The following is a 24,430-nucleotide window of genomic DNA, read 5'->3' as shown; positions in this document are numbered from 1 at the left end:
CCTCCACCTCCACCTCCACCTCCCAATCAGCCCTCCTCCTCCTGCTCCTGCTCCTCTTCCTCCAGGGAGGAGTGTGAGCGTCCTGCCAGGGAGCGCTGGTCTAGCGCCTCCTGCTGGGCCTGCTGGATGGACACGATTCCGGTGAGGAGGGCGTAGCTCAGCATGGCGCCCAGGGCCACCACCACCGACAGCAGCTGCTTGCGCCGCTTCTTGGGCACGTGGTGGACGTCGCCTCCTTCTGGCTGGGAGGACACCCAGCGACTGGAGCTTTCTGTGAACACCATCAACGACAAGAACTAAAAGTTTAGAAAAAACGACTTGAGAAAATGCATGAGAAACCAATCAGTAAACATTTACATACATGTTTTTATTGAATAAATGATCATATAATGCTAATGTGACTCACCTTGGCCGACGCCAGGGAAGTAAAGGACCAGGATGTTGGAGCAGAAGTGGGTCAGGTTGTGGAGGGATTTGAGGTGCTGCTGGAGCTTGGGATTGGGCAGCTTCATCTTCAGGATGGGCGCCAGGTGGCCGAAGACAAAAGCATCCAGAGATGAAGGCCTGAAGGGACACAACGGGCTCATGACTGAAGGGACACACAATGTCCTCATGACTGAAGGGACACACAACAGCTCATGACTGAAGGGACACACAACGTCCTTATGACTGAAGGGACACACAATGTCCTCATGACTGAAGGGACACACAACAGCTTCACGACCGAAGGGACACAACGGGCTCATGACTGAAGGGACACACAACGTCCTCATGACTGAAGGGACACACAACAGCTCATGACTGAAGGGACACACAATGGCTTCATGACTGAAGGGACACACAGTAGCTGTGTTCGGAATCGCTCCCTATTCACTATATAGCGCACTATATAGGGCGTCAGCCATTTTGTTTGTAGTGTCCGAATTCTCCACGGAATTCTGGTTCCCTATATAGTCCACTATTTATTACCCACAATTCTTCTTGATTTGCAGGGAACAGTGCATGTACCCTACATTTTCTCCGTTCCCTAGGTAGTTCACTACATGGTGAACCCTATATAGGGAATAGGGAGTGAGGGAACGAGGGAGCGATTCCCAACACAGCTAATGGCTTCATGACTGAAGGGACACACAACGGCTTCACGACCGAAGGGACACATCACCACATTTTTCGATAACAAATTTCTATGACTATATTTCTGCATTTTAATGGCTAAACTAGCCTTACAACTACTATAATAAAGTAAGCTTGAGATGTTTGGTGCAATTGAGAGCATAAAGGACTACAACTTGACAAATGTGATGATCTTACAAACAACACTAATTGCTAGAACCATGTCAGGTAAATTTCACATTTCCATGACTTTTCCAGAACTTTTAGGATATTTTATCATTTTTTCACAACATTTCCAGGCCTGTAAAATTACATTTCAAATTCCATGACTTTCCCCGGATTTCCATGACTGTAGGAACCCTGTATAGCTATCTTACCTGTGCGGTGTTACCTGTTATGGTGGTGATGGTCGCCTACATATTCATCAAAATAAATTAAACAAGTTGTAAAATGGTGGCCAATATCTCTAGCTAGCTATATAAAATAACTAGTTTCATGTCCCGCCACAGTCTCATAATGAACCGAAAATATTTCTACTTCATTCGCAGTCAGAAAACGTCTGCTAGCCGTGATGCTAAATTTTGCTATGTTCTCCTCCAGTCACAGTATGCTAACAACATTAGCGATCACAACCGGATGTTCAGGTCGGCTACAGAAGAGGAATATAATGGAAAGAGGAATGCAACTGGCATGGCAAGTGCATTTTGACAGGGCATAAATCTTAAAGCTAAATCTTATCTACAGTCAGATAGTTGGCACTGTTGACTTAATTCAGTTACGGGTAGTGGGCATGTTTGTTTCGATTTGTGGTGTACGCCGGAGGTGATTTGAATGGTGAATCGTAACAGATTCAGTGGATTTAGCTGCGCCTGGTGTTGTGAGTAATGCTGTACATGTGCAGCCCTGCAGAGTTTGCTGTACGGGTCACAGATTTATTCACTGATATTTAATAGACAGCAGAGGCGGCTGCTATTCCTTTAGAACTTACGAGTCTCCGAAGAAGAACTTGTTGGAGCCCAGGCGCTGAGACAGCAGATTCATGCACTCCAGAGCGTCTGAGTACAGCTGGAGGGGGGGGGGGAATAAGGGTTATAAAAACAACAACCTTTCAACCATAATGAACGAGCCCCCCATCCTGACTGAGCTGCTCCGAGCTTCATCCAGGCGCTGATCTACTACCATCCTCATCCCACGCTTGACCGACACCAAAACAAAGAACCTGAACGCTCTGACAGACATCCTCCAACATTCCACTTCAGATCCCATGGCAACCATATATAAACCATGACATCATGGGCTCTGGGGAGGGGGGGGGGGGCGGCGATGAGGGATGTTCCTCCAGGTGCCCGCAACACGCATCGGCTCGCCTGCTGAGCCATGCCCCACATCCACACCTCCCTCAACACGCCGGCTCCCTCAACACGCTGGTTCCCTCAACACGCCGGTTCCCTCAACACGCCGGCTCCCTCAACACACCGGTTCCCTCAACACGCCATTTCCCTCAACACGCCGGTTCCCTCAACACGCCGGTTCCCTCAACACGCCGGTTCCCTCAACACGTCGTCTCCCTCAACACGCCATTTCCCTCAACACGCCGACTCCCTCAACACGCCGTCTCCCTCAACACGCCATTTCCCTCAACACGCCGGTTCCCTCAACACGCCGGTTCCCTCAACACGCCGGTTCCCTCAACACGCCGGTTCCCTCAACACGCCATTTCCCTCAACACGCCGGTTCCCTCAACACGCCGGCTCCCTCAACACGCCGGCTCCCTGTTGCTCCCCCAAGGGCACTATTCACACATTCCTCTCTCTTCTCTTGATAACTCATCTCAGTTCATAGACCTGGTGTTTTATGAGCGTTGTGAGGTAATGCCTGGTCTAACCTGCAAATGACTAGATCACATTTTCAATGTTGTTGCTAAATACCATCACCTCTGCCTGGCTTTGGTAAAACCCCCGACCAAATGAAAGAATATTCCCAGATCTGATGGGAACTCAAATGAAAGAACATTCCCTGATCTGATGGGAACTCAAATTAAAGAATATTCCTGATCTGATGGGAACTCAAATGAAAGAACATTCCCTGATCTGATGGGAACTCAAATTAAAGAATATTCCTGATCTGATGGGAACTCAAATGAAAGAACATTCCCTGATCTGATGGGAACTCAAATGAAATAATATTCCCTGATCTGATGGGAACTCAAATGAAAGAATATTCCTGATCTGATGGGAACTCAAATGAAAGAATATTCCCTGATCTGATGGGAACTCAAATGAAAGAATATTCCCTGATCTGATGGGAACTCAAATGAAAGAATATTCCCTGATCTGATGGGAACTCAAATGAAAGAATATTCCCTGATCTGATGGGAACTCGGGAAATAGTTTTGAAGCCCGATATTATTGCCCTGATTTTGTTACCTCGCGATCAACGTGTAGAAACGCTCGCGGTCCGAGAGCGGCTCAGGGTCCCGACCGTCTTCACCTCAACTCACCTCCTTCTCTGGCTCCTCCTCCTCGGCCTCCGGGGCCACGCCCCCGCGGACCAGGCGGAGCCTCTCCTGCTGGCGGCGCTGCAGGTGCCCGGGCAGGAAGAGGTTGAGAGGGAAGGGCATGTGGTCGGCCAGCCACCGACCCGTCACCTGGCTGTAGTTCTTGGGATCGATCCACAGACAGTAGATCTAGAGCCCCGGCAGGGGAGGAGAGAGATTATATACATAGATTATATATATAGATTATAGTAGGGCTGGGTATCGATTCGAATTTCAAGAATCGATTCGATTCCGATTCACAAGGTTCAGAATCGATTATCACGATTCAATTCGATTCGATTCGATTCAATATCAATTCGGTTAGTGTTACTAAAATCTGTTTGTTTTTTTTAGCTGTAACCTTAATAACATGACTGCCAAGTTATGCAACACATCAATACTAGGGCTGGGTATCGATACTGATTTCCAAAAATGAATGAATTAATGAACTATTAATTCTTTAATTTATTCATTCATTCATTAAATAAAAGATTGATTTTGGGATTCATGAATCGATTCTGAATCATTTGATTCAGAATCGATGAATCGATTTTTTAAACCCAGCCCTAGATTATATACATAGATAATGACAAGACTGGGACATCATAGGAACAGAGAATGAACGAGAGGAATATGAAATGTGACACCAAAGGGCGATCGTTCATTACATTACAGTCATTTAGCAGACGCTTTTATCCAACAACTGCACTTAACGTAGGAAAAGCCAGTGTACTACTACTTGCCAGAACTCACAAGTGCATCTTCTTTCTAAAACAAGTGACTAAGAGCAAAATCTAGTGCTGAAGGCAAAGTGCAAGACTAGCAATCTAAAATACAACAGGTGCTTAGGAGGGAGGATGGTTGTAGTACTAGGGAAGTTTAGTTTCTCTCTTTACACTCTTTCATTATTGAGGAAAAGGTGTGAGATCCTCACCAGCGCTGGCATCAGCTTCTCCTCCAGGTACGAGGTGAACGCCAGCGTGTCGGCGCCCTCCCTGGCCGACAGGTCGTAGTCTGCGTTGTATTTCTGATAAAACAGGATCGTCCGTCTCAACGCTGCACACCGGTCATTAACATCACCACAGCAACCAGGCGCAGACAGACCAGCGCTGGACCAGTCCTGCTGCTCTACATGTCTTTAATAGCCCCTCTACAACAACAGCCTCTCTACAACAACAGCCCCTCTACAACAACAGCCCCTCTACAACAGCCCCTCTGTAACAACAGCCCCTCTACAACAACAGCCTCTCTACAACAACAGCCCCTCTACAACAACAGCCCCTCTACAACAGCCCCTCTGTAACAACAGCCCCTCTACAACAACAGCCTCTCTACAACAACAGCCCCTCTACAACAACAGCCCCTCTACAACAACAGCCCCTCTACAACAACAGCCAAGGCAGCTTTGGCCCGATTACACAAACAATAACGTTCTCCAGAAACCCGTTCCAAAAAAACACAAGGAAAGGTTACTAATTTAAGTTTTGATGGGCTTCCTGGTCGTCTAGGTGTTAGAGTCGAGTGGTTCCCGCCAAGTCTGAAGGAACTCTAGAACCAGGCCGGAGAACGAAGAACCAGGCCGGAGAACGAAGAGGGGCTCGTCCTCACCGCCTACAGGAAGTAGAACCGCGTCCACGTTCTAGTGGGAACCCTTTGTGGTTCAGTGTTACATAAAAAGGTGTTAATTTGTAGATGTGGAACTAGGCCCAGACGCACTACGCTAAGATAATTACTGTTTCTTTTACATTATCCAGCCGACTGTGTGAATGAACTGGACGAATCAATGACTCCCCTCCGGGTTCGACTGTTCTAGGGATGATCTCATCCCGACACAAGGTTTCCACAGTCGCTCATGTCCCCACCAAAGCCCTTATCAATCTGCTTTGCATTGTGGTTCCCTGACTTCCAGCCCGCAGAAGCTCTGGACCCCCACCCACAACGAGGGGACTGTAGCTCTCGACCCCCACCCACAACGGGGGGACTGTAGCTCTCGACCCCCACCCACAACGAGGGGACTGTAGCTCTCGACCCCCACCCACAACGGGGGGACTGGAGCTCTCGACCCCCACCCACAACGGGGGGACTGGAGCTCTCGACCCCCACCCACAACGGGGGGACTGTAGCTCTCGACCCCCACCCACAACGGGGGGACTGGAGCTCTCGACCCCCACCCACAACGGGGGGACAGTAGCTCTCGACCCCCACCCACAACGGGGGGACTGGAGCTCTCGACCCCCACCCACAACGGGGGGACTGGAAGTAAGCATCCCTCTTAATGGATTCCATCTGGGCATCAGCTAAGTGTGCATTTAATTGAGCTCTGGTGGGAAGTGGTGGAGCGGGAGAGAGAGACAGGGAGAGACTGGGCTGAGAGAGAGACAGGGCTGAGAGAGAGACAGGGCTGAGAGAGAGACAGGGAGAGACTGGGCTGAGAGAGAGAACGGGAGAGACTGGGCTGAGAGAGACAGGGAGAGACTGGGCTGAGAGAGAGACAGGGAGAGACTGGGCTGAGAGAGAGACAGGGAGAGACAGGGCTGAGAGAGAGACAGGGAGAGACTGGGCTGAGAGAGAGACAGGGAGAGACTGGGCTGAGAGAGAGACAGGGAGAGACTGGGCTGAGAGAGAGACAGGGCTGAGAGAGAGACAGGGAGAGACTGGGCTGAGAGAGAGACAGGGAGAGACTGGGCTGAGAGAGAGACAGGGCTGAGAGAGAGACAGGGAGAGACTGGGCTGAGAGAGAGAGGGAGAGACTGGGCTGAGAGAGAGACAGGGAGAGACTGGGCTGAGAGAGAGACAGGGAGAGAGAGACAGGGCTGAGAGAGAGACAGGGAGAGACTGGGCTGAGAGAGAGACAGGGAGAGACTGGGCTGAGAGAGAGACAGGGAGAGACTGGGCTGAGAGAGAGACAGGGAGAGACTGGGCTGAGAGAGAACGGGAGAGACTGGGCTGAGAGAGAGACAGGGAGAGACTGGGCTGAGAGAGAGACAGGGAGAGACTGGGCTGAGAGAGAGACAGGGAGAGAGAGACAGGGAGAGACTGGGCTGAGAGAGAGAACGGGAGAGAGAGACAGGGAGAGAGAGACAGGGAGAGACTGGGCTGAGAGAGAGACAGGGAGAGACTGGGCTGGGAGAGAGACAGGGAGAGACCAGGGAGAGACTGGGCTGAGAGAGAGAACGGGAGAGACTGGGCTGAGAGAGAGAGACAGGGAGAGACTGGGCTGAGAGAGAGAGACAGGGAGAGACTGGGCTGAGAGAGAGAGACAGGGAGAGACTGGGCTGAGAGAGAACGGGAGAGACTGGGCTGAGAGAGAGACAGGGAGAGACTGGGCTGAGAGAGAGAGACAGGGAGAGACTGGGCTGAGAGAGAGACAGGGAGAGAGAGACAGGGAGAGACTGGGCTGAGAGAGAGAACGGGAGAGACTGGGCTGAGAGAGAGACAGGGAGAGACTGGGCTGAGAGAGAGACAGGGAGAGACTGGGCTGAGAGAGAGACTGGGCTGAGAGAGAGACTGGGCTGAGAGAGAGACAGGGAGAGACTGGGCAGAGAGAGAGACAGGGAGAGACTGGGCTGAGAGAGAGACAGGGAGAGACTGGGAGGAGAGAGAGACAGGGAGAGACTGGGCTGAGAGAGAGACAGGGAGAGACTGGGCTGAGAGAGAGACAGGGAGAGACTGGGCTGAGAGAGAGAGACAGGGAGAGACTGGGCTGAGAGAGAGACAGGGAGAGACTGGGCTGAGAGAGAGACAGGGAGAGACTGGGAGGAGAGAGAGACAGGGAGAGACTGGGCTGAGAGAGAGACTGGGCTGAGAGAGAGACAGGGAGAGACTGGGCTGAGAGAGAGAGAACGGGAGAGACTGGGCTGAGGGAGAGACAGGGAGAGACTGGGCTGAGAGAGAGACAGGGAGAGACTGGGCTTTCTCAACGGGAATCTAGGTCAAAGTGATAAACAGTTGGTGGTTGTTGTGTCCAGATCAGTTGGTTAACTCTCTAACGGTATGGGGACTGTTAGTTAACTCTCTAACGGTATGTGGACGGTCCGTGTCCACTGGAAGACTTCAGACTTTAGTGCTTGTTGGTCTACAGACCGACTCTTTCCGCTGCTCGCCTGTTCCAAAACACCCTCCTTAATCTGATCTGAATCGGGTTGACTTCCACCAGGTAACGGTGGAAGCTGCGGTTTGGAGACAGGGAGGGTGAGGGTGAGGGTGAGGATGAGGGTGAGGGTGAGGGTCAGGGTGAGGGTCAGGGTGAGGGTGAGGGTGAGGGTGAGGGTGAGGGTTAGGGTTAGGATTAGGGTGAGGGTGAGGGTTAGGATGAGGGTGAGGGTGAGGGTGAGGGTGAGGGTGAGGGTGAGGGTGAGGGTGAGGGTTAGGGTTAGGATGAGGGTGAGGGTTAGGGTTAGGGTGAGGATTATGGTGAGGGTTAGGGTGAGGGTTAGGGTGAGGGTGAGGGTTAGGATGAGGGTGAGGGTGAGGGTGAGGGTTAGGAGGGTTAGGGTGAGGGTGAGGGTTAGGGTGAGGGTGAGGGTGAGGATTAGGGTGAGGGTTAGGGTGAGGGTGAGGGTGAGGATTAGGGTGAGGGTTAGGGTGAGGGTTAGGATTAGGGTGAGGGTGAGGGTGAGGGTGAGGGTGAGGATGAGGGTGAGGGTGAGGGTGAGGGTGAGGGTGAGGGTTAGGGTGAGGATTAGGGTGAGGGTGAGGGTGAGGGTGAGGGTGAGGGTGAGGATTAGGGTGAGGGTGAGGGTTAGGGTTAGGATTAGGGTGAGGGTGAGGGTCAGGGTCAGGGTCAGGGTGAGGGTCAGGGTCAGGGTGAGGGTGAGGGTGAGGGTTAGGGTGAGGGTGAGGGTGAGGGTGAGGGTCAGGGTCAGGGTGAGGGTTAGGGTGAGGGTGAGGGTCAGGGCCTGTGTTTTGGCACGGGGGCAGGCGGACAGCGGGGCACCTGTTTCCTGAGGTGGATGATGATGTCACTGGGGCGCGAGAGACTCCCGTTCTGGCTGGTCTTCAGGGCGGGCAGGGACCCTGCAGGGAAGGGGGGCGAGACGCACACATCAAAAGGCAACACCGCTGACTTGCGACCAGCCTGGCGTGACCGTTACGCTGGACTGGCCTGAGGGAGGAGGGGGCGGGGGGGGGGGGGGACAGCATCTCCTCACACAAGACAGAGAAGAGAACCAACTAGCTCTGGAAACATGACAGCATAATACAGAGAAGATAACTAACATCTGGAAACACCTCGAATTGTACAAAAACACCCAATGCAGAGGGAGAAACAGATGGATAAAGATAGTAGCATCTTACCTGTGGGACTTCTCCAGGGGTTGGCGTTCTTGTGAAGTTTGAGTGGTGCGCCAGCAAACTTTGCATATGCCTACAGGGTACACAGAGATTAGGAAAAGTCAGCTCCTGTTGGTTAGAAATCATTAAAGTGCATTGATGCAATGTGACCAAGCAAGCGTTCCTTAATAAAGTTCAAGTTCTTTCCCCAGTACCTCAACTGGATAGTGATACAAAGGCTAGTGAACAGAACAGCGTAAAGGTCACTCATTTTTACAACTTTCAAGAGTTGCAATATAGTTCACCATGACAGTGACCAGGATGCAAACAAGCATTCTAATGTTAAGCCTAAGTAGTTAACAATCCATTCCTTTGGTGTTATTATTAGGTCACACTCCCCACTGCCTTTTATAAGACTTAACCCTCAAATAAAAATATTCCACAGACATCTAAAAGTGGAGGGAGGACTTGCGTATCTCAATCATGCCGAACTCTTCAGCGCTCGCTGTCCAACAGGGAGGAGCAGACACAACTCCCGGCTGTAGCTCAGTTGGTAGAGCGGGTCGTTCAAAGATCGAAGGGTCAGCTGTGTCCTTGAGCAAGACACCTAACCCCAAATTGCTCCCAATGAGCAGGTTAGCACCTTGCATGGCAGCTACCGCCATTGGTGTGTGAATGTGTGTGTGAATGGGTGAATGAGAGGCCATTGTAAAGCGCTTTGCGTGCCGCTAAGGTGGAGAAGCGCTCTATAAGTGCAGTCTATTTACCATCAGAACCACGGCCTGGAATAAGAGGGCGACTCCTCTAGATGAACACTGAGCTCCAGCAGACCCCCCGTCTGTTCTGAGGGACCCCAGGGTAGGAGACAACCAGGCTGCATCAACACAGGGGTCAAATAAAGGTTACGACGAGGTAATGGCTTCCAGGACACCATGAGAGTAGCCTGGGGGTGACGCTATGAAAGCCTTTTCGAGCTGGTATGAACCAAACCATACGTTTCTCATCTGGCCTGGATTGGCGTAGACATACAGAGTAGACAAAAACAACTCAACCATTCCTTCCTTTAGAAACTATGTGATTCTTTCACTAACCAAACCTGTGATGGTGGTGGAAACTTGGTCTGCCCAAACAGGCTCGGCTCCCTTGAGCACAAGTGCAGCCTGGACCACAGAGTGCTAGGGGGAGTGGTATCTAAGAGAGACCGTTTGGAGTAAGAGACTGTTCCTACAGACACGACAGCGTCTTAACGTTAGTAGCCTCGGCTGAACACAGTCAGAGGGGGAAAGACTAGAGCCAAATCCTTATTTTCAAAGCTTCACTCAACATTCTCAAACGAGGGTCAGATCGTGGAGCTGGTAGCATTGTGGTCCTGCGACCGCATTGAAACCGAGTGTTGCCCAAAGGCCTGAAGCGTCTGAGGACACGCAGCGCAGACCCACAGTGCAAACGTGGACAGCTACGTTTATGACCGTCTGTGTAATAGACACGACTTAAAATGACATTCCATTAAAAGAGGTTTGGCAGAGTTCAGCAGACAGACCTGACTGAGCTTGCAGACGGCCCGAGCGGAACGACACGTCACGGAAAATCGGGGTAATTTCTTCCAGTGTCCTGGAGCGCTCACACTCCCTCCTTCAGCTGGCCCAGGACACCTCAGACTCAAACGGCCCTCTGCGGAGAGGCAGGTATCCTACCATCACCTCCACAGCGCCCAGGCCTCTCAAACAACACACAACAGCTTATTAAACAACTAGAAAGGGTAGTCAAGAGCACAGGCCTCTGTGCATTCATGCATTTTGTTGGGTAACTCAGTTGAAATGGTTAAAATCACACCTCCGTTTATATGTAATAGCTTACCAAAGGATCCAGGCTAAGAAAATGTAATTTTTCCCAATAGTGAATGAGAATTAGATATTATTTTGTAAAATGCATAGAAAGATGTTTGCTTAAATAGCAAATCAATAAAGTTGATAACTATCTTTCTAAAGCTGATTTGACTCATTTTAATGAAGAGCAAAAAAAATCTGGTATCATATGATTCATATGTACTAATACCACAGGATCCAGACTAAAAAAAAATACTTTTCCTAATAGCGTGTTTATGGACAATAAGTAAGCTAGTAGATCAATAATAACAGTAGATCAATAAGGAATATCGCAAATTACCCACAACACCCTCTGTGGGTCCAGCCTATAGGCTCTTATAAGATAAGAGGGCCAAGAGGAGTTCCACTAACACTCGCTTTCTCAACACTAACATCTACAAATGTCACTCACAAAGTTGAGAGGCTAAAGTCAGACATCTATGCTACATCACTGCCAAGATAGATTTTCCATCAGCGCCTCATAATAAAACTACGGCAACAGATTTCCCATGTGAGGAATGTAACAAGGCGCTCTCCCTCTGAAAGGTTATGTAATTTCCTTATAACAGGAAAGGCAGATGGTGGCGATAACATTGTTGAGTTTAAATTAAATCGTATAGTTGGGTTGAATGTGTCATCTTGGACCAATCACTGGACAGGTTTATATGCATGTCTTTATTTATTATGTATTTATATCTACGTTATGCTCTAATGCGGCAAGCTTGTTTACACTGAAATATTAGGCTAATTAATAAACTGTTGGTGAATGGTTTGTGTGTGTGTGTGTGTGTGTGTGTGTGTGTGTGTGTGTGTGTGTGTGTTGGGAGGTAGGGGACAGGGAGCCTAACCCTAACAGTCAAGACACAGTGGCTGTTCACCAAATGGAAAAAAACTATCCTAACAGCCACTCTGACACACATCTTCTCCACCGCCAACAGCACCGACATGTAAGCAGCCATTCTGGAAAAACAAAGAGAAATTGCTCATTTCCAGGCAAGAGTTTGTCCAAGAACATGATGTGCCGCTAACATGCCTCCAGCCCAGTAGTCAAGTCGTGGTTGGGGGAGCAGTAGTCAGGTCGTGGTCGGGGGAGCCCACTCGAGGACATAACTCAAGATGCGCATTTTTCCAACCACAAACGCAGAGCGCATGAGATGGGGAGGAAAGTCTTTTTCCAGATCTGTCTCTCATCTCATTCCCTCCAGTGAGACACAAGTCCAAAATAAACGTTTGAAATTTGTTTAATCATTTTCAACGAGCCAGGAGAGGAAAAGCTAGCTTCCGACGCTCGGTGCGGGTTTTTCCCGGTCTGTGAGGTAATACAAGCCGCCACGAGAGGCCGGTGGAAGCATCGATCATGCACAGCGGAGAGATGGCGGGTTACGCGGTGCTACATGAGACGCTGGGTGGCCGTGTGTTCCTAGACGACCACAATCAGGGTCGGGTTTTACACTGGAAGAATGTTAAGCGAAAGGGGGAAGAAAAAAAAGAAAAGTCCACAAAACTACAGGGCCCACGTAGACGTTGGGGCCTGTGTTCGGCGTTGCCGTGACAACGACACCATGATGGCCCTAGCAGGGGTTTCCTGTGAGCGGGGGCCAGGTGTGGTCCTGGGGGAGGCCCAGCCAGAGACCCGTATAAGCAGGGTTACGTCAACCAGGAGGAACAAGGTCCCAGCGATCACATGGTTTATGGCTCAAAATACCGCAGTCCCTTTGTGGAACTTTTTAAGCAAGTCACTATATAATCTATGATTTAAAAAAAACAACTGTTGTTTAAAAAGAAAATATACATAGCTGCATCCATTGGCTGTAATTGTAATTATCAGAGAAACGATTATAGGGAGGTTACAAATATTTTGGGAGATTTCATCTTTCATCGTCTTTTAAAGTCGCACTGAAATGAAAAAAGCATTCTGTCCCATTTTGGTTCACATAATTGGTCATAGTGTTCACCTATTCAACGATGAATGTAAAAAAAAATACAAAATTCTACTTTTGTTGTAATCTTATATCAAAGTATTTAATTTCTTACTTCCTGGAAAACGGTAGGTCACGTGCAATGACGACAACAGGTACCTTAGATTTTAGGCCAATAATCTCACGACATCCACCCGTCAATCAACGCTATCCTTCTATCGAATCTGTCTAAAGTTCTTAAAACCCGTCCACTTGTCAATGTTCCAATCAAATTCCTCTAAACATATGTCCCACCCTCATAGCTTGTTTGCGTCAGAAATCAAACTACGGAAGTTAGATGATCTCAAACGTCCGTTTCAGTGCGACTTTCTGGGGGTTTTCATGGTATTTGGACTTGGAGGCATTGTGTGAACACTCTGGAAGTGTTAAATGTGTGTTTTTTTTTGTTTTAGAAAACTAGATTTTAAACTGCCATTTTCACCTCCCTTGTAAGTCTGACGTCAGACTTACAAAATTGGCACTCCCCCTTGCCTTCTGCGAGCAGGTCAGTAGCCATGGTTACCAAACTGTCAATCATAGACTGGCAGTTCTCTTGACACGCCCACAAAATGAGGTGAACTCGTAGAGGGGGAAATTTGGGCATATTAAAAGCAGTATTATAGTACTTAAAAATGACTGAATAACACAATTGATGGGCATATTCTGTTCTACGTCACCTAAAGATAACTGGCATGTGTCACGTTCAACCACTTGATTCCCCCTTTAAGATAGTTGAGATGGTTGTAGACTTCAGGAAGAACCCAGCCCCACTCACCTACCCTCCCTTCAATCGGAATGAGGGGAAATTATTTCGGAATAATATTAATTATTTCTTGAAATATTTGTGCAGCCATGAATAAGAGTAACGTTATAGCTGACATGGCATGGACCAACAATTACTGGACATTCAGAACTGGTCTAGCTAGAGCAGGGGTGTCAAACTCAAATACACAGTGGGCCAAAATTTAAAACTTGAACAAAGTCGCGGGCCAACATTGAACAAATGAAAATTTTAATATGGACCCAAACAAGTTTTGCTTTAACATTGAATATGGAACAAGCAACGCTTATTACCATACAATATATAACTTAATAGTGCAGACATGCAAAATCGAATACTGGCAGGCCAGCTCTAGTAGTCATTTGGTATTGCCTCGCGGGCCAAATATAATTACACTGCGGGCCAAATTTGGCCCGCGGGCCAGAGTTTGACACCCCTGAGCTAGTGCATGCTATTCATTCACAATAATCATTGTTCAACAATGAAACCTGAACCAAGCAGGTTGCTGTGAGTCTCACTAAACTCACTCACACACCACAGCGACCCCCGCTGGGCGAGCTCACCGCCCGGACGTGTATTGGGTCAAGGTACCAGGCCCAGGATAGCTAGCCATGGCGCGGATAAGGAGTGAGTTTAATTCACTCGGTAACAGGTTGCCCTCACTCCTCCTTCTCGGTCATATAAGGACCACCACAGGCCATTGCGAAATTGCACAATACCTCTCTCAAGGTCCATTTGATCTGATCAGCCAGTCTGATGCATGGCTGTATTGCACGACTGTAGATCCAACATTTGGAAACTGAAATAAGTGACCGTCCCCTCCCAACAGATCCTAGACCAGCCACTAGCTAGCTAACGCTAGCACACTTCATCATAATGCTACTGACAGCTAGCTAGCTAACAAGCAAACACAGGTAAAACGGATTTGTTTGAACTGTATTACTGGTGGAATTGTATCGTAATGTCTTACCAATACAATCAAACATTCCGTATTTATTGAAGGTAGACCCCAATCGCCGTCCCAACAGTACAGCTCACAGGGGGCAGCCATCTTGAATACATCACTTTCTTCACCTTCTTCTTCTTTGGGTTTTATGGCGGATCGCAAACAGCTTAGAGGTGCACACCGCCATCTACTGTAGCCTGCAAGAGTGTGTAATACCATGTTCAATCCTAGATCCTATCCATTTCAAGAGCCCTGTGACACCCAAGAATGTGAAAAGTGCCTTCCTGCTGGGCCCTACCCCCTCACCTTCACTGCCCAATAACCCCCTTAGACTCCCATCTCATCCTGCCTCTCTGATTTCATCCCGTAGTCTCTTCCTTTCCCCCTCAAACTCAGCACAGTGTAACAGAATGTGCTCGTTTTCGTCCACACCACAGACCACACACCTATTATTACCCCTCTTTCCAATCTTAAATAAAGTTCTACCCAATCCTGTGTGGGTCAGTCCGAGTCCTGTCATATCCTTCATTAGTGCACCTTTTCCCGGTGTATCGGCACACTCTTTTCCTGGTACACCCTCATGTGCTGGAGCCCAGAACTGTACATCCACCCCCCCCCCCTGTGCAGTCTGAGCAAACTGTGAAACAGGTCTATAAGTAAGTCCTCCCTAACAGTTGACTGTAGACTATCCAACACAGCGTTGGAGTCTGTACACACCTGTAGTCTGTAGCTATCTGGTCAGACCTCCTCAACCCACTGTAACCCAAGCATGACTGCCACCAGTTCAGCTGTGTATACAGATAAATGGTCAGATGGGCGCTTGGACAAATACACCTTAAATTCCGGAATAAATACCCCACTGCCCACCTTGTGCTGTGTGTCCTCAGAGCCACCTGGGTAGATCTTGACATATGAGACGTAGCTGGGGTTGAAGATTGTCACTGTTCTTACACCCACTTCATTCAGGGGCCACTCACTTCCCTGTCCAGGACGCTCATGGATTCCTTCACTTCAGAGAACATCCCAGGATGGACACGGTGGGAGGGGTGGACCTGGGAAACTCCAGCGACTCCAGGCCATAAACACACACCCTATCTTCATCTGACCCTCCAAACACACTCCCCTGACACCTGGGGAACTAAACAAAAAACTAAATGGAAGTAATTGTCTTTGGAGCCAAAGAAGAACGATTAAAAGTCAGCGCTCCACTTCAATCAGTAATGCTAAAAACCACAAACCAAGCCAGAAATCTTGGTGTAGTCATGGACTCAGACCTGAGTTTCAACAGCCACATTAAGACTATTACAAAGTCAGCCTACTATCACCTGAAGAATATATCAAGGATTAAAGGATTTGTCTCAGCATGATCTGGAAAAACTTGTCCATGCGTTTATCTTGAGTAGACTCGACTACTGTAACGGTGTGTTTACAGGTCTCTCTAAAAAATCAATCAGACAGCTGCAGCTGATTCAGAAGTCCTCACTAAGCCTAAGAAAGTGGGTCACATCACTCCAGTTCTGAGGTCTTTACACTGACTTCCTGTCTGTCAAACTGACTTTAAAATACTGCTGTTGGTTTATAAAGCACTGAATGGTCTAGGGCCAAAACATATTTCTGATCTGCTGCTTGACTGACGGTCAAATGTGCCTCCAGAACAAACACCTCTTTGGACTCTTCATTGACAAAAGGAGCGTGTTGCCTCGAGAGATCAGGTTCCATCCATCCAGACAGGACTCAGGGTGCAATTATTACAAAAACGGCTGTGCAAACGATGTAATAAGTCAATAGGCTAAGTGTACAGTATAAATGTGCAAACAGTAAAGGATTGATAACAAAGTGCACCTTTGTTACAGTGATGGAGGTGATTCTTCTGCTTTTACATGTGTGAGCAGGAGGAGGAAAGACACTGGCTCCTAGACAACACTGCAATATATTGGATTTATACAATTTAAGTTGGGTATCTTTAATCAATCAATCAATCAATCAATCAAAGCTTTATTTGTATAGCACATTTCATACCCAGAGGCAACACAATGCACTTTACAGAGAACAAGGGAGGAGGGTATACGACCCACCCCTACATATTCCAGAATTGGAATAATTCACAATTAATGAATTGATTTTATGTTTACTTAGAATTTGATTACATTTTGAATATTTGTGAGTACATTCAGATTCTCTGTTTTATATCTCATCGTTCAGGTTGAAATTGACTGTATCTTTCTAAAACTGGTCAGAAAACAACCGAATGCTGTGTTCAATGGAATAAGAAAACATTACAGCCGCCCGTGGGCCCGTGCATGCAAGCACAAGGTTAGTCTGCGTAAGATTTAGTGTAGAGCCACTAGGGGGCGCACCATGCCCTGTTCATCCTCAAATGGACACAGTGGTCCATCTGTCTACCCCGCCCATCACTACACCTGTCCATTCACTACACCTGCAGTTACCTTGCCTATAAGAACCCTTCCATTCATCCTTTCTCCTCACTGACTCCCAGACACACGTTTCTTTCACCAAGAACAGGATTAACTGTCGGCTGTGGACAATTTTTTCACCCTGCAAATTGAAACATGATGCAAAAAATAATTCCGTTTGGGATTATTTGTATATTGGCCATTTCAGGTAGGATACAGTAATCTACAGTATCGATCTATTTACAGTACACTATCTATCTTACTATCTTTTGGGGAGTGGATAAACTGTTACATGCATGCATTTTGTTTGGACTGTAAGATGATAAATACAAATGTGCATGAGTGTCAGAGGGCAAAATCAAGATCACTTAATCCAGTTGACATAAAAAGGGTTCCTTTCATCACACAGTCATACGGGACATTCCTTTTATCCAAAGCAAGTTACAAGTGTACGAGTGTCTTGCTCAAGGACACAAAGGTAGGCAAAGACTGGGAAATCCCTTCGTGGCCTAGCCCGGTCTCCAACCATCAACCTGGGGGTCCTGGCTGGATGCTCTGGGCGTCCGACCGCACAGTCTAACACAGAATAACACAGAATAACACAGAATAACACAGGAAGACACACACTTGTGTGAATTACTTTATCAGTTACCAGAAACTTGTGTTTGCGGCAAGGCGGACGTAACCAGATGAGTTTGAGCAGAGAATGGCAGATGAAGTGATACTGTACGAGGCTCAAACATGGGGCTTCACTGGCCTTGAGAATGGTTTGGTCTGTTTCAACATGACTAAAATAAACTTGAGCTTCCTTACATTCCTGAGAAGAGCTAAGATGAACTCTACTGGCCTGGTTAGACATCTATAATACTGTAATAGTTGAACTCTACTGGCCTGGTTAGACATCTATAATACTGTAATAGATGAACTCTACTGGCCTGGTTAGACATCTATAATACTGTAATAGATGAACTCTACTGGCCTGGTTAGACATCTATAATACTGTAATAGTTGAACTGTATGCTGGAAAGAACAATGTGTGTTTGGCACTCTAGAATTTAAACAGTTGAAATTTGAGGATTAATAATTCATAATGTAATAAAATGCCAAGGCCAATCTTTATTGATACTATGGATAATGTGGAAGAGGTTCAGCAGCAGTTAGTTTGCTAACAAGAACACGAAGGGAGATAGCATGTCTTTGTTGTTTTTTCCATGTTCAGTCAAACTGAAAAGTGATTTAATTGAGTTTTGTGCTAATTTGATCATGTGCAACAGAACTCCGTTGTCACGGCATCTTTTTCCAATGGACCTTTTTCAATCAAAGCGATGACTGAGGTATCTCCATGTATCTAGTTTAATGGCTGTCATTTCCTACAGGCACCATGTTCCTTACAGGCGTTGTGCCTGTTCCCCGGTTACGGAGGTCAACAGATGGCGATGGTAGCAACTCCGTTCCCGGTTCGCTGTACGGCTACTACTTCTGCGTCAAAATCACCAACCGGATTTACTACGAGTCCCTGAAGAGCCCAAACTCAAAGGATTACAAACACCTCAGGAAAGAGGTGGAACACATGGTACGTCACAGCAGCTGCCTTGTGACATTGAGGTTCATCACCAAATCAACCAGTCTTATTCTTTTCCTAGAGGTTATTCACTATATACACAACTCCAGTACTTCCTGAAATTAGACATGCTTCTCTATTTCCTGTCTCACACTATTGGATGAAATCATTATTCAGGTGTGCCTGATCATTGTGCTGCAGTCAGGCACACCTGATTAATCACCTCATCCAATAGTGTAGGACAGGAAATAGAGAAGCATGTCTAATTTCAGGAAGTAGTGGAGTTGTGCAATTGGCTAATAGCTCTCTGCTCGTCAACTCAACACGCTGTCATCTTTATATTTTAAAATCCTTAAATCATGGCTGTTTGTCATCTACTGTAAGCCATGACGGTGCCCTGGCCATCACACCCAGCACAGACCCACTGCACCCTGACCAGTAGAAACTGGGATATTCTCAGAAGGGAGTGTGATCTTCATCTCCGTCACACAGCTCATCCAACAAGGAAACAGCACAGACAAATTCTCAGATAGACCAAGAACAGGCCTATCATGGAAGAAATTAATAATCCAATCTTGAAATCGTTGAACAAATCAAACCAACCGTCCTTAATAATCAATCAGGAGAGCTCGTGCAGACCGTCGGTATTTATTTAACGTGTACGGAGGGAGAAAGAGTACAGAGATCGCAACGTTTCTCTCTGACCAGGGCAGTCCCAGTCAGCTAGACACAACCAAAAACGCGGCTTCGTGATTGGTTCAAACGGAATGGACAAGTCAGGAGACGAGCTTGTCTTGTGGTTCCTCCAGAGGACCACACAGAAAGGACAAGGACTGTCCTTCATACGGGCCAGGCCCCAGTCTGGTCAGGGCCAGGACAGAGACCGCATCTGTCCCACAGACAGGAACGCATCCCTGACTGACCTCCTCATTATTAGATGTTAACCTGAATGTACAGTATACTTCACCTTGTATGCACCAAATCTGCATGGTCATAGATGTATGTCATCTTAGTATGTACCAAATCTTCATTGGTGTAGATGTATACATCATCTTAAATAAAAATCTAATCTTCACCGTTATAGATGAATACCTCATCTTAGTATGTATCAACCAAATGTTCTCTCTGGCTGCTTCTTTGACTTGCAGCTGTCTGCCATCTTCGGATCAGCTGCTCATTTTGAACGCGTGGCTGAAATAACCTTCAGGTGAGGTAGAAGGGAAGGCCATGCGTTTGTACGGAGGGGTGTATTATGGAGGGGGTTGTTGTGTTTTGTCATCTACATTGCCAAAGGAAATCAATTAAATGTTCTGATATACTGTATCTCCAAATCTAGGTATTTATTGATTCTTCTTTACTCCTGCAGTAAAGGATCCGTGATTGCAAACTCAACATTGTTATTTAGGACAGAGTTCCTTAATGATGCCGAGGTCACAAGGCTCTTCCTCGACAATCTCGGTCAATATTCCCCCAAGATTCTCGATCTGAACATCAGCTACACAAACGGTAGGTAACAAAGCTCTCATCATTGGATTTTTGTAATGATTATTTCATCTTACAAACCAATAGCAATTCTAGAACCCATTATATTCACATGTACTTTCATCCTATAGGTGAAATTCTAACAAAGGCCCAGTTACCACTGTCATCGGCTTCGTTTGGCCCAAATACCACCAATACCCACTCTGGAAGGGCAGGAGAAAGCCAAGTAACTAGTACTAACCCCTCAACCAATACTACAGCTATCCCTTCAACCAATACTAGTACTAACTCCTCAACCAATACTACAACTATCCCTTCAACCAATACTACAACTATCCCTTCAACCAATACTACAACTATCCTCTCAACCAATACTACAACTATCCCTTCAACCAATACAACTATCCCTTCAACCAATACTACAACTATCCCTTCAACCAATACTACAACTATCCCTTCAACCAATACTACAACTATCCCTTCAACCAATACAACTATCCCTTCAACCAATACTACAACTATCCCTTCAACCAATACTACAACTATCCCTTCAACCAATACTACAACTATCCCTTCAACCAATACAACTATCCCTTCAACCAATACTACAACTATCCCTTCAACCAATAATACAACTATCCCTTCAACCAATAATACAACTATCCCTTCAACCAATACTACAACTATCCCTTCAACCAATAATACTACTATCCCTTCAACCAATACTACAACTATCCCTTCAACCAATAATACTACTATCCCTTCAACCAATAATACTACTATCCCTTCAACCAATAATACTACTATCCCTTCAACCAATACTACAACTATCCCTTCAACCACTACTACAACTATCTCTTCAACCAATACTACAACTATCTCTTCAACCAATACTACAACTATCCCTTCAACCAATACTACAACTATCCCTTCAACCAATACTACAACTATCCCTTCAACCAATACTACAACTATCCCTTCAACCAATAATACTACTATCCCTTCAACCAATAATACTACTATCCCTTCAACCAATAATACAACTATCCCTTCAACCAATAATACTACTATCCCTTCAACCAATAATACTACTATCCCTTCAACCAATACTACAACTATCCCTTCAACCAATAATACTACTATCCCTTCAACCAATACTACAACTATCCCTTCAACCAATACTACAACTATCCCTTCAACCAATACTACAACTATCCCTTCAACCAATACTACAGCTATCCCTTCAACCAATACTACAACTATCTCTTCAACCAATAATACAACTATCCCTTCAACCAATAATACAACTATCCCTTCAACCAATAATACAACTATCCCTTCAACCAATAATACTACTATCCCTTCAACCAATAATACAACTATCCCTTCAACCAATATTAATACTATCTATATAGCCAATATTACAAGTAGTGCTCCAACCATTAACATTACAACTAATTCTACCCACAAGAATAGCACAGATATCTCCACTCATAGTCCAATGGCGGGAACCACAATCCCCCAGTCGGGGACCACTACTCACCTTTCAGCCAATCACACAGCCTCCCTGCAGACCCTTCACACAACTGTCATCTGGACGACTACGACACGGACCAGCCCGAGCAAACCCGCCTCCTCCACGACCCCTACGAAGCCCCCCTCTAGGAACACCACCGGCCACATGCCACCGGAGGCGACCGTGACCTCAGGGGTGACCGCCACCACCACCAAGGCCGCAGTCCAGCAGGGGGTCCCAAGATGGGCCATCGCTCTGTTGGTACTGGCGGCGGTCATCCTGCTGCTGCTCATACTCTTCACAGGGCTGGTGAGCAACTGTTTGCACGTTGCTTTTCATTGTTGTGGATGGAATTGTAACTTTTCCGCGGAGCGCGGAGGAGGTGCCATAGGATTGTTATAGGCAACTCTGTCGCTTGGCAATGAATAGCGCCAGCCAGACAATGTGGTGCGTCTCGCCTTTTTAGAAGCTGCAAAATCTGGCGCTGATAAAAACGCTAAAGCTACAGACCATGGATGTATTAATAGTTACAGACCATCCATGCTACAGACACACCAACCGACCGCATGATTGCCTTGTTGCACCGGAAGTTCCATTAGTTTCCAAGGTAACGCTGCATTTGCCCAACGGCGCTGCGTTCCGAAGTAGTCGCACTGCATTTCGGGTAACGCACGCGAATCACCTCTTACAGTATTTTAAGTGGTCTATATCTCATATACCTTTTTTCATATATATTATAATTTATAATATTTTTATAAAAATATGTCCAATAGTGATACAATCGGTGTCTCCGTAGCGTGCGACGCTAACGCGGAGGTGTGGGCCTGTCTCCCCCAGCCGCTGTGGTGGTGCTGCCGGAGAAGACGGCGAGGATTCAGCCCCTACGACCGCATCGGCTCCGACATCCCGCTCTACTCCACACACAGCCTGGGCCCGGCGCCCAACGGCCTGCCCTTGGTGAGTCCGCATTTTGGAGGGAATTAATACTAATATAAATAGCCATGATAGACTTGGTTATCACATCTTTCAACAATGTGACCAGTGCTCAAAATAGCGATGCTGGACGACAAGGACCAGCCCCCAGCAAAGCGCCGGTCTGTGTGTGTCCAGCCGTATCTCGCTGCCCGTAAAGAAGATGGAGTTCCATTGCCCTGTCCAAGTGCTTCGGCTGTATGAAGAGGAGTTTCGGAGCTACTTTACGAAACCGTCCGAAACATACATGATAAGAAGAGCGTGCGTTATTGCCATCCAAATCTATAATTCAGAGCAGAGTTGAGCTGCGTTGGACTCCCATTCCTGTTGTGTATAAGCGTGGATCCAGCTCAGATCAGTGAGCCATTGTTGGGCCCAGGCTATGTGGTTGGACCCAGGCTATGTGGTTGGACCCAGGCTATGTGGTTGGACCCAGGCTATGCGCAGGTTTGGGAGAAAGGGGTTCAGAGGACCACAAATATCCACTTGAGTCTTGTGGCATCCACTAAAAGCCAAACAAAAGTGCGCACACACACACACACACACACACACACACACACACACACACACACACACACTCAGAGAGACTCAGCCTCCACACTGGAGAAAGCAAGCGTGGCTATGGTTACCAAGACTGCTCGCTACCTTCCTCATAGACATCTCTTTGTGCCTGGACAGCTTTGAGCAGGGAAACCTGATGCGTGGGAAACACTAGCCTTCCCTCACAGAAGCACCTAGACTGACCGACCTCCCCCCCCCACCACCGCCCCCCCCCCACCGTCAACCTGACCAAACACTAGCCTTCCCTCACAGAAGCACCTAGACTGGCCAACCCCCCCCCCCCACCACCGCCCCCCCCCCACCGTCAACCTGACCAACCACTAGCCTTCCCTCACAGAAGCACCTAGACTGACCAACCCGCCCCTCAACCTGACCAAACACTAGCCTTCCCACCTAGACTGACTCCCCCACCCTGTCAACCTAACGTCGAGAGCTGGGAGACAGGACTGACATGCTTTACTGCCCCAGCACCAGCACCAGGCCCCATGAATGACATGCCCCCCCACCCCCCCTCCACTGCCCCCCCTGGTTGTGGAAGTGGCGGTCGCCGTTTCAGCACGCCTTTGTGGAACCATCAACGGTCAGAGACAGTGTCCCTCAGTCTGCTCTGGTCTGCGCTCATGTGGATTTAACAAGCACTGTTAGATGCAAGAACGCCTGCGTATCCCAAAGTTCTCCTAGAATACAGTTACACATTCCTGTAATATGATACACTCAACCATACTATGTGATTAGCACTTTTCAAAAGCTCTTTTGATCAAAGTTATCAAACGTAAAGCTAGTTAGCTGCTGAGCACCGTGTTAAAGACGTGAGGCTGTCCTCACAAAGTACCCCTGGGGGGTGAAAGCCAGGGCATCTTCAACATGTCTTCCAAGTCCTGGAGATGACTAGTCTGAAGTTTTGATTCAATACAATACTGTGGACTCTTTCAGTATTGTAGAGAGATCTCTCCCCTAGTTGCTAACAAAGAGAGCATTGACTGAGGGCTGAGAAGCCTTGCAGGTCTGTAGCACGGCAGTGTTAGCCTGAACCATGTACAGCTCTGAGAGAGAGAGAGGGAGGGAGAGAGGGAGGGAGGGGGAGAGGGGGAGAGAGAGAGAGAGAGAGAGAGAGTGAGAGGGAGGGAGAGGGGAGAGAGAGAGAGAGAGAGAGAGAGAGAGAGGGAGGGAGAGGGGGAGGGGGGGAGAGAGAGAGAGAGAGAGAGTGAGAGGGAGGGAGAGGAGAGAGAGAGGGGGAGTGGGAGAGGGGGAGAGAGAGAGAGAGAGAGAGTGAGAGGGAGGGAGAGGGGAGAGAGAGAGAGAGAGAGAGAGGGAGGGAGAGGGGGAGGGGGGGAGAGAGAGAGAGAGAGTGAGAGGGAGGGAGAGGGGAGAGAGAGAGAGAGAGAGGGAGGGAGAGAGGGAGGGGGGGAGAGAGAGAGAGAGAGAGAGAGCTTGAACCATGTTCAGCAGTTCTG

The 24,430-nt window shown here is 47.7% G+C and overlaps 1 protein-coding gene across 1 annotated transcript in view; it reads right to left on the bottom strand.

Annotated features, from left to right (window-relative positions):
- LOC311312118 (thrombospondin-3a-like) overlaps window positions 1-14,575 on the bottom strand; it is a gene marked incomplete at both ends in the record, with an annotated part of 52,722 nt that extends 38,147 nt beyond the window's left edge. The window contains 8 exon segments of the mRNA XM_084441988.1: window positions 39-271; window positions 407-564; window positions 2,102-2,178; window positions 3,614-3,799; window positions 4,584-4,676; window positions 8,586-8,665; window positions 8,945-9,014; window positions 14,495-14,575. Coding sequence (XP_084298114.1) covers window positions 39-271; window positions 407-564; window positions 2,102-2,178; window positions 3,614-3,799; window positions 4,584-4,676; window positions 8,586-8,665; window positions 8,945-9,014; window positions 14,495-14,575 — 978 coding nt within the window.
- Between the last annotated feature and the right edge of the window lie 9,855 nt (window positions 14,576-24,430).

This window comes from Borostomias antarcticus (genome assembly GCF_949987555.1).
Source record: "Borostomias antarcticus genome assembly, chromosome: 8".
NCBI lineage: Eukaryota > Metazoa > Chordata > Actinopteri > Stomiiformes > Stomiidae > Borostomias > Borostomias antarcticus.
The sequence above is the reverse complement of the archived record's forward strand: the minus strand, read 5'-3'. Positions and strand labels throughout refer to the sequence as shown.